This window comes from Indicator indicator, chromosome 13 (genome assembly GCF_027791375.1).
Source record: "Indicator indicator isolate 239-I01 chromosome 13, UM_Iind_1.1, whole genome shotgun sequence".
NCBI classification, from domain to species: Eukaryota; Metazoa; Chordata; class Aves; order Piciformes; family Indicatoridae; genus Indicator; species Indicator indicator.
Genome location: NC_072022.1, coordinates 26,985,007 through 26,995,741, shown reverse-complemented (window position 1 = coordinate 26,995,741; position 10,735 = coordinate 26,985,007). Strand labels below are relative to the sequence as shown.

The following is a 10,735-nucleotide window of genomic DNA, read 5'->3' as shown; positions in this document are numbered from 1 at the left end:
GATCGCTCATGTTCGCCGGAGCGGGCTCCGGGCGCCAGGGAGCAGCACTCAACACCTCACCCCTGCCGCGCCGGAGGCGGGTTAAGCGCCGTGGAGGCGGCCTGGCCCCGCCCACCCGCTCCCTCCCGCCGCAGGTGCGGCAGGAACCCCCGGAGCCCACCCGAGGTGGCGAGGAGGGACCGGGGGCGTGGACGGGGCAGCCCCGAGGGAGCGCGGCGCTGGGTAGGGCTCCCCCAGGGCCGCTTTCCGCCGCGGGGACCGTGCCGTCGCCTCTTCCCATCGCTGGTAGCGTCCATCGCAGCCGATAGATCATTCGCTCAGGAGAGTAACTGCCCGCTGCGGAGCAGGCAAGGCCGCCCATCATCCCCCGGCCGAGCCGCCCGCGCCGTGGCTGCTCAACACAACCTCGCTCCAGCACAGCCGCGTCCCGCACGATCCTGCGCCCGGAGGTACCACTGACTACGACTGTGCTGCTCGGATAGCGATGACCGTGTCCCGTCCAGGGCTGCAGCCCTGGGTGGCCCTTCGCGAGTCAACCAGTCCGGCTCCTTTGAGCACTGCTCTCGGCCCAAGGCAGCGAAGGCTCCGTGACTCCCGAAGGATGCTCGCTGGCTGTACCACCCGAGTGGATCCACTGATCCCAGGGGATCAGCCAAGCGGGACAGGAAACAGAATGTCATCAGAGGTTCCTGATTAATGGAGCTCCAAAACAGAAGTAATACAACAGTAAAATATCAGGGCTCCTCCTTTTTCCTCTAAAACGGATCTGCAGGCTCCACCACCTCCTGTGATTAGTGTCCTGCCCTGCAGAACGTGTTCCGCTCTCTGTGTTGGTGCCATCTCCTCAGGTATCAGAGAGGAAGGTTTATTCCTGTGCTAGCATCACAATAACCAAGAATGAAAACTTTATTTCCCCCCTTTTCCCCACTTTTTGAATCAGATCCTCTCCTTGCACTGCATCTCCAAGTACAAACATGAGGTACTTTGGAAACACAAAATGAGGCAGCTGGTTGCAAATAAGCCTAAGTAAAAACAATGTCAGCACTATACAAACGAGCTTACTCTCAAATTTAGTATGGACAAGGACAGGAGATGCAGACAAACTACATTGCTTTTGTTCCCAAGCAGTTCTGCAATCAAACCACAGATCACTTAACAGCTGAGCAGGAGCCATAAAGTAGGAGAGTAATGCCCTGCACTGTCTCCTGGTTGTGAATACATCTGCTAGTTAAACCTTTGTCACCTTTGGTTACTGTGTGTGTTCCTGCACCTAGCTCAGCTGCCCACCAAAGGCAAAGATCAACAAGTCTGAGATCTTTAACTCTGAGGTGCCTTCCTTGACAGGTTTATCAGGCTTTGTATGTGATCCAAGGGCACATTCCAAAGACCAGCAGTGTGTGCCAGCTCTTCTCCTCCATTCCCCAGTGGATAAAAATCCTGCAGAGCTTCTCATCTACCCTGGCAGCTGGATCAACGGTGGTGATCCCTGGCTTTGGTAAGGTTAATATCACACAGGTGCTGGGATGGTATCATTACATTTTAGTCCTGAGATTTGTGAAACACACCTAGGTGCATTGAAACACACAGATCCCAGCCTTTTGGTGGGTTTTGTCATGCAGAATGACAATCTCAGAAAGGTGCTGGCTGCTCCATGTGGATCTGCCCACACTTCACAGCATACCTGTAGCACAGTGTCCCAGCAGAGCCTAGCCCCATGAAATCCATCGATTGGGAATGCAGATCTGGCTGTAGAGCTGCACTATCCACCACTCCAATCCTCAGTTCAGTCACTAATGGTTGGCAGATCTGAGTTCAAATCCAGTTCTTTTAATCCCTCGACTCTACAGACACTCTGATCCAGAGTTTTAGTTTGTTTTTTACCTCCAGAAACACTGCCAGAGGAGCTGGATTTGGCTGAGCTGTCTCTGTTCAGAGGTTTCATGTCACCTCAAGCCATGGGAATAGAGCCTTAAGCTACCACTTCTGTATGGGAATTTGAGGAACAAGCTTTGAATAAGTAAGAATGGCAAATACCAGTTCATAGGGTGTTTGTGTTTTGTTTTGTTTTGTTTTTTTTTAATCATCATGGCTAACTTTGCTGTTGCTAGTTAAAAACAGGGCAACTTCTGAAGATGTTGTGTTCATTATTTGCTATAGGTTTTGTTGAAGGCTCTCTCTCATTTTTAACATTTGCAGATCTGTTCTGTTCTCATGGTGGTGAGGGACAAATGGCACCACCAGTCTGGACTGGGGCTGACTCCACTGACATGCAAACTTGCCACAGGTGTAGGAAGTGAATAACCCAAAGCAAGATTTATTTCATAACCCAGCCCTTATCCGTCCAGTAAATAACCCATTATCTGCTTCATGTGCTTTAGAAGAGTGAAGATGTTACAAAAACTTGACAGAATTTCATTGATGGAGACCTTCCTCTCTAAATCTGCCACCAGAGAGCGTGAGTCTTTTGTCCTGTACTTGTTTGATAAACACAGCCCCACCACCACCACCAGAGGTGCTAGGAAATATTATTTTAACCACCCAGAAAGCAGCACTGTGTGAGTGTGCTCAGTGCTCACTGCAGAGCTCCCAGCTGGCGGTTACAGGGACTGGTGCTGCCTGCCAAGGCACAGGGGTGAGGCTGCCCTCAGACAAGAGCAGTCAGGATCCATGGCTGATCCTGAATGTTCAAAGTACTCCAGGACAACTCTTCTCTCCAGTTTCTACCTAGTCTCTGCACAATGTTATCTCCAGCCCATTCTCCTCTCCACTGTCCTCAGCCATCACCATGCCCAGCCTCCAGCAAGGTAAAGCTGAGCCAAGGCAAAGCCCCGGTGCTGGCTGCTCCAATTCCTGAGGCAATCCAAACGTCCTATCTCATTCAGAAAACATCATTTCCCATGCCATAAACTATCTGAAAAGACCATCAGAAAGCTGACTCCTGAAAAAAAGTAGTCTCCAAAACAGATAAATGCAATTAAACTTCTTTCCCCCATCAAATTCTTCTTATTCCTAGGACATAGTTTTGCTAGACTCAATCTGTTGCTTTCACTGCTATTGTGCTGGTGATAATGACACTCAAATATTACAGTCCCTCTTCAGGGGACAATAAATGCATTCTGCTCAAGTAAAGTGTTCATCATACTCTTTAAAAATGAGCATTTTCTCAAACCTGTGCAGCACAAGCTCAGCAGTGATGGACCCCAGTGTGCTATCCTTTGGACACACACTATGATGACAGTTTTATTTAAGCATTAACTTAAAATAATAATTAAAGAAGGGGGAGGGGGAGAAGTGAATCCTCTGTCTGTACACATCTTCACTTCATTTTAATTCCAAGGCTGTCTCAAAACCCAAGTAGTTCAAACAGGCTCAGTGTCTAACCCTGGCTGAGATGGTAACTCTTAAACCACCCAAAGAGCATTCTTGCCACCAATATGCATCCCATTAACAAACCACTTCCTAAGCTGATCTGGTCAGGGACAGCCCCAATCCCTGTGCTCTCTGAAATCACTGGCAGGCAGCAGGTCAATGCTTCTGATCCCAGCCCCCACCTCAGCCAGGCTCCAGGGGATGAGCTATTGGTGCCCCACCACTTCGGCTTGCAAGAAGGACAGGTCCATGACAGCAGCTGGAGCCCAAAGGTGCCTCTCCCACATGGGGAGCAGGGGGCTGGTGTGCTCATGAGCCTCGAGGTGGGCTGGGTTCGCTGTAAAGAAGTGAGAGAAAAGGTATTTGTGGGGTTGGAACCTACACTGAAACGTTTGGGCATCCTGCACGCTGCAGACAAAGCAATACAGGACATAACAGGCTGCCCGTGCCAGGGAACACCTTGCCAGGGAAAATCCAGTGCCCAAACACAACCAAATACTGCAGAGGATTTAGGGGGGCACTGGGTGTTACCTGTGCCCTTGTGTTAGGAACCACGGGGAAAAAAGAAAAACATCCCCCGCAAGAAAAGAGCTGAGGGGCTGAGCATCGGCAGCCTTAGAGGAAAAGCTAAAACATAACACACACACACCCCCCGAAGACTCCTTTCTGGAGAGCAGCCGGACACGGTGGCCAAGCCTGTCCCTGGAAGCTCGCAGTCGCTCGACCAGGGGGGCTGGGGAGAGCAGGGCGCTCCTCGAGTTACCGAGAGGCTCCCTCTGCCATCGCACACCCCTGTTATCAGGTGACACAGGCTGCACCCAAGCACCCCAGCAGCTGCTCTGCTCCGGCTCAAACCCATCTGCGCGCAGGCTGGGAGGAGAAAGGGGAGAAGAGCCCTCGCAGCATCCCTCGGGAATCATGTGCCTGCTGGAGGGGAGCTGCTGAGCCTCTCCAAGGAGAGGGCTCTGGCTGGCTGCCCGGGGCCCCGGCTGGCAGCCTGCTGGGCTGATGAAGACCTTGCTGCCGGTGCTGCCTTGCTGAGCACCACGTCGCTCAGAGGGCTTTGCCCAGCACCATGCCAGCCCAGCAGAAGAGGATCATCTTCTGCGTCGCCGGGGTGCTGAGCCTGGCCAGCGCGCTGGGCACGGCGGCGGCCGTCGGCAGGCAGCTGTGGGTGAAGGGAACGATCCTCTGCAAGACCGGAGCTCTGCTGGTCAACGCCAGCGGGCTGGAGCTGCAGAAATTCATCGGCGACATCCAGTACGGGCTGTTCTCCGGCCAGCGAGTGCGGCAGTGCGGACTCGGGGGGAGGCCGCTCCAGTTCTCCTGTGAGTAACGATGGCATTTGAATTATTTAGCCCCCCAGGGCCGAGTTAGAGCTGCCCCCGGGTCCCCTGCTCACAGATCGAGCCTAACCAGCATGAAATACCCCCCCCAGCAAAGCCTACCCCTAGCAGCCTTCTCCTCTTCGGGCTCAAATAACTGATTTTCTGCTGCTGGTAAAGCCCTGCCAACTTTCCCCCACCACCTATATTTCAGAAGGTTTATACTAGTACTTTAAAAAGAGAATATCTCTGGGTTTCAATTAATCTCAGCTTCCACTGTGTGTGCATCTCTGGGCCATCAGGAAGGGATGAGCTAAGCTAGCAGAAGTCTCTTGAAAGACCCAAGACACAGATACTGCTGCTGGGAAACAAAGCACCACTAAGGAGTTAGAAACCTGCAGCAGTAGCAGGAGGAGGAGCAGCTGGCCAGTGGCACCTGATGCTCTTGCTATGCAACACAGAATTTTATCAAAGGCTGCTAAGCAGTGGTTTAGCTTCCCATGTAATATTCATCACCTATTTGTTTTCAAGGCTGAGAAGATCAATAAAACGATCGAGTGAGCACAGGGTTTGTGGAGGGTGCACATGGAAGAGATGATAACAAACAGCCATTTGCTGCAGGTACAAATGCCCCCTGAAGCTGCTGCACAGCACAGTGCATTAGGGGCATTCTGCTAGAATAGAATGGATGAGCGGCTCCATCAGAGGCAGGCAAGGCAAGGTCATCAGGTGGGGGATCAGAAAGAGCCTTCACCCAGCTAGAACCAAACCCAAGCCTTCTCAGTAGCACATTTCCTTCTCCTGCAGGAGCCAAGCATTACCAATGAAATATTTCACCAGGTCTCACTCACAATATTACAACTTACCTGCCCTCACTGGCATCCTTTGAGAGTGGGACAGCAGGGTGCCCTTTGGCACCATGTGTACCTGAAGTGTAGCCCAGTTACAGCTGGCCAGTCCCTGGCACCCTGCCCCTGTGAGCTTCCACCCACAGCTGAGCCTGGATGCGGGAGGCTTAAATCCTCACAGACTGTTCTCAGATCAGCTTTGGGTTAGATTAAATAGCAAACAATTTGATGGGATTTGTACTTAGAAACAGTGATTGGGTGGCTTAGCCAAATGTGCCTCGATGGAAACTTCAGAGACCACTTAACCAAGGGGCTGGGTCATGTTCCCCAGGCTGCAGTACCCCATCCAATCCAAGCCAGAGCTCTCAGGACCTCACTGGAAGCATCCCAGAGAGCAGGATAACCACAATCCAACACACACACACATCCATAGCTTAATGCAGCAGGGTGCTCTTCAGCACCTCTGAGAAGAGGCAGGGAAAATGGGCTAACTGATTTCATTGTGTGTTTGCTCCCATTAAGTGCTCCCCCCTGACCACTATATCTCTTTTAATTGTGACATGGATTTGCTCTGCCAGCAAACCCAGTTTGGCAGGGGAAAGCCTTCTGCTTCGTTTGCTCCTGCTGATTCCCATCAGTTTCTGGGTCAGCAGTTCATCTTCTAAAGGCCACTGGCATGCATACCCAACACACAAGTCCATTCATTACCATGAAGGAATGCTTTTTCTCCCAGGACAGCACAGAGCTGCTGGAATTCATCTTTCCTGATATGTCACATACAAAATTGTAACGACACAAACAGCCTTCACCTCAGGCACCCAGGGGAAGGTTCACTGCCATGCAGCAGCCTCTTTCCTTACACAATCATAGAACTGTCAGGGCTGGAAAGGGACCTCAAGGCTCAGCCAGTTCCAACCCCCCTGCCATGGGCAGGGACACCTCACACTACAGCAGGTTGCTCACAGCCACATCCAGCCTGGCTGCAAAAACCTCCAGGGATGAGGCTTCCACCACCTCCCTGGGCAACCTGTGCCAGTGTCTCACCACCCTCATGGGGAAGAATTTCTTCCTCACATCCAATCTCAATCTCTCCACTTCTAGTTTTGCTCCATTCCCCCCAGTCCTATCACTCCCTGAGACCCTCAAAAGTCCCTCCCCAGCTTTCTTGGAGCCCCCTTCAGATACTGGAAGGCCACAAGAAGGTCTCCTGGGAGCCTTCTCTTCTCCAGACTGCACAACCCCAACTCTCTCAGTCTGTCTCCATAGCAGAGCAGCTCCAGCCCTCTGCTCATCCTCATGGCCCTTCTCTGGACACCTTCCAGCACCTCCAGATCCTTCCTGCAATAGAGGCTCCAGAACTGGACACAGTATTCCAGGTGTGATCTCAGCAGAGAGGAGCTGAGCGGGAGAATCCCCTCCCTCACCTGCTGGCCACACTTCTCTTGCTGCAGCCCAGGCTCTGCTTGGCTCTCTGGGCTGCAAGTGCACACTGACAGCTCCTGTTGAGCTTCTCCTCCACCAGTAGCCCCAAATCCTTTTCTTCAGGGCCCCTCTCCAGCCAGTTCCTGCCCAGCCTATATTGGTGCCTGGGATTGCCCTGACCCAGATGCAGGACCTTGCACAATACACACCTCTGCTAGCAGACACACAGGTTGGCACATCCCCACAAGCCCTCAAGTAGTGTTGAAGAGCACTGCATCCTGCAGCATCACTAACAGTGTGTCCCCTCCTGCCCCTGGGCCTGGGAAGGGTCCCTGAATTCCCCTCACTGCTCACCACCAGCCAATTCACAACACAAAAGTGCTATTTGTTTCACTTAGCTTGAAGAAGACTTTGCAAACATCTCTTTCATTAATGATCCTTTCATTTAGCCAGGGAGATACATTGACTTGCCACCACCTCACCTGCTTCTCCCTGCTCACTGCAGACATTACAAGCTAGAGTAATTTATGTGAGGCTTTTTTTTTTTTCTCTCTCTGCATGTTAACAGCTGCAGCCAGGCAGCCCTGAGGCATTATCACCCCTGCTTTAATCATGCCCCTGTGGAGCAGGAGCAGTTAAGTGTGTTTGATGAGTCCCTCCCTAAAACACCCCTGGTTGCCAAACAAACATGGATGATTAAAAATTATTCCCTCATACAGAGCCTGACTGAGTGTCCCTCTTGTGATCCCGGCTAAGCAGGATCACCAGCTGAAGGAGCAGCTAGAAAGCTGCAGAAAATTACTGAAGATAAAGCATTCCTAGATTTATTTTTGCTTCCATGCTGGAAGAGCACAAGTCAAAAATAATCATCACAACCCAGCAAGAACCCCCTTGGCCTGACTTCTGCAAGACCTCTGCCTCATGTCTATAATAATGTCTTGTTCCTTCTGGGTTTTAGTTTTTCCAGATCTGCTCAAAATTATCCCTGCCAGCATCCACGTCAGTGTCATTCTCTTCTGCACAGTCCTGATCATCTTTGCTCTGGTGGCAGCAGGGTTCTTCATGTTCAATGCCTTTGGCAGTCCTTATGAAACCCTGCATGGTCCTCTTGGGTTGTACCTCTGGAGCTTCATTGCCTGTGAGTATCATCCCTCAGCCCCTGGGGCCCACCAAGCTGCTGGCTGCCCCTGGGTGCTGCTTGTGAGGGTTGGGTTATCACTGTAGGAGGCTGTCACAGCATCAGCCAGGTTGTAAGAGACCTCCAAGATCATCATCAAGTCCAAGTGATCACCCAACCCTGACTAATCAACCAGACCATGGCACTAAGTGCCTTATCCAGTCCCTTCTTAAACACATCAACCCCACTGCCTCCCAGGGCAGCCCATTCCAATGGGCAACCACTTGCCACACTGACTCCAAACTGGCCAAATAAAGCTAGGTAGAAGGCAGAGGGTTTGCTCTATCAACACATGAAAAAAATCCTCTGTGAGGGTGGGTGGTGGAATGGGCATGGGCAGCCCTAGTGCTCCCCAGCCCTTTGCTGTAAGCTGACAGAAAAGGGGATGGTGCCCATGAAGCCCAAGAACCTGGAGCTGGGACCATATCATGGACATATGGTTAGAGCTGGGGAACTGCACCCAGGCAGAGAGGCAGTGGGGAGGGGGAGAATAAAAACTGCCTGAAAGAAGTCAGGGATGAGTGCTGCTGCTCCCCATGGCAGGAGGGGTCCAGCTCTGTCACTGAGGTCACCACTTCCACCAGCAATCCTCCCCAAGGAAGGAAGGAGCTGAGAAGCAGGGAGGGAGAGAGCAACAGCAGCTTGAGGTAAAATCGGTCTCTGCAAACCCCCTGCCAGCAGGGAGAAGGCACCATCCCTGTCCCCCTGCCACACGGGGAGGGCACAGCCCATCCTCTCTGTCACTGCCTTGGCCAAGGAGAAGATTCACCATCACTTTACAAGGTATTGCCTACTTCAGGCATCATTTAATAAAGGAATTAAGGACATACTTAAGAACATAAGAGCATGCAGACAGCTCAGGAATGTTCAGTGGACAATGAGCAGCTTACAGCTGCAAAGGAACACGGGCACTTGGCTGGGGACAGTGGCTGGAGAGCAGCCAGGCTGAAAGGGACCTGGGGGTACTGGTTGATAGCTGACTGAACATGAGCCAGCCAAGCCTGGCCTGCATCAGCAATAGTGTGGCCAGCAGGAGCAGGGAAATCATTCTGCCCTGTACTCAGCACTGGTTAGACCACACCTTCAGTGCTGTGTCCAGATTTGGGCTCCTCAGTTTGAGAAGGACATTGAGATACTTGAATGTGTCCAGAGAAGGGCAGCAAGGCTGGGGAGGGGTCTGGAGCACAGCCTGTGAGGAGAGGCTGAGGGAGCTGGGGATGTTTAGTCTGGAGAAGAGGAGGCTCAGGGGAGACCTCATTGCTCTCTACAACTACCTGAAGGGAGGTTGTAGCCAGGTGGGGGTTGGCAAGCAGCACCAGAACAAGAGGACACAGTCTCAAGCTGCACCAGGGGAAGTTTAGGCTGGAGGTGAGGAGAAAATCCTTCCCAGAAAGAGTCATTGTCCCTTGGGATGTGCTGCCCAGGGAGGTGGTGGAGTCACCATCCCTGGAGGTGTTCAGAAAAAGCTTGGATGTGGCACTTGGAGCCATGGTTTAGTTGTCAGGAGATGTTAGGTGATAGGTAACAGATTGGACTTGATGATCTCTGAGGTCTTTTCCAACCTGGTTGCTTCTGTGATTCTGTGGGTCAGGCACTAGAGCAGCCCTGCTCAGTAGGACTGCTCCTGAGCCAAAAGCAAGGAACAAGCTCACCCATCTGAGCAGCCCTTGGCTTGGGCTCCAGTAAGAACCCTGCCACAGTGAGCAGAACCCCATCAGCCTGGGGTTTGGGGGTGCTGTACATGGCATGGCCTTGCTGTAAGGATGAGGTGATGAGGGAGGTTATGGATGCCCCCTCTCTGGAGGTGTTCAAGGCCTTGAGCAACCCTGTGGCAGAGGGGTTGGAACCCAGGTTGGATGAGGCCTTGAGCATCCCTGTGGCAGGGTTGTTGGACCTAGATGATCTTGAAGGTCCCTTCCAAGCCAAACTGTTCTATGACTCTGTGAACCTCCCTCTCCGCTTCAGGTTCCTGTGGTTGCCTCATCATGATCCTCTTCTCTTCAGAGGTGAAGATCCACCACCTTTCAGAGAAGATTGCCAACTTCAAAGAGGGAAGTTTCACCTTCAAGACTCAGAGTGAGCAGTTTGCAGACTCCTTCTGGGTCATCCTGGTCTGCTCCCTGGTGCACTTCCTGAACGCTCTGCTGATTCGCTTCGCTGGCTTTCAGTTTCCCTTCTCCAAACCCAAGGACTCAGGGGCAGTCACTGGAGCAGCTGACCTGATGTACTAGAATGACATCATCTGACAATGCTCCAAGCAAAGAGGGTCACCACCCCTACATTCAACAGCCACCAGATGTAGTAGCTTGTAAATCATAGAATTGGTGGGCTTGGAAAGGGACCTCAAGGCTCATCCAGTCCCAACCCCCTGCCATGGGCCCCAGGGACACCTCACACTACAGCAGGTTGCTCACAGCCACATCCAGCCTGGCTGCAAAAACCTCCAGGGATGAGGCTTCCACCACCTCCCTGGGCAACATGTGCCAGTGTCTCACCACCCTCATGGGGAACAATTTCTTCCTTACATCCAATCTCAATCTCCCCACTTCTAGTTTTGCTCCATTCCCCCCAGTCCTATCACTCCCTGACACCCT

The 10,735-nt window shown here is 52.2% G+C and overlaps 1 protein-coding gene across 1 annotated transcript; it reads left to right on the top strand.

Moving 5' to 3' along the window:
* Positions 1–4,444: 4,444 nt before the first annotated feature.
* On the top strand, positions 4,445–10,372 carry CLRN1 (clarin 1). Its single transcript, XM_054386226.1, has 3 exons — positions 4,445–4,697; positions 7,923–8,102; positions 10,107–10,372. Exons 1-3 carry the CDS (start codon positions 4,445–4,447, stop codon positions 10,370–10,372), a joined length of 699 nt encoding a protein of 232 aa, XP_054242201.1.
* The last annotated feature ends 363 nt before the right edge of the window (positions 10,373–10,735 follow it).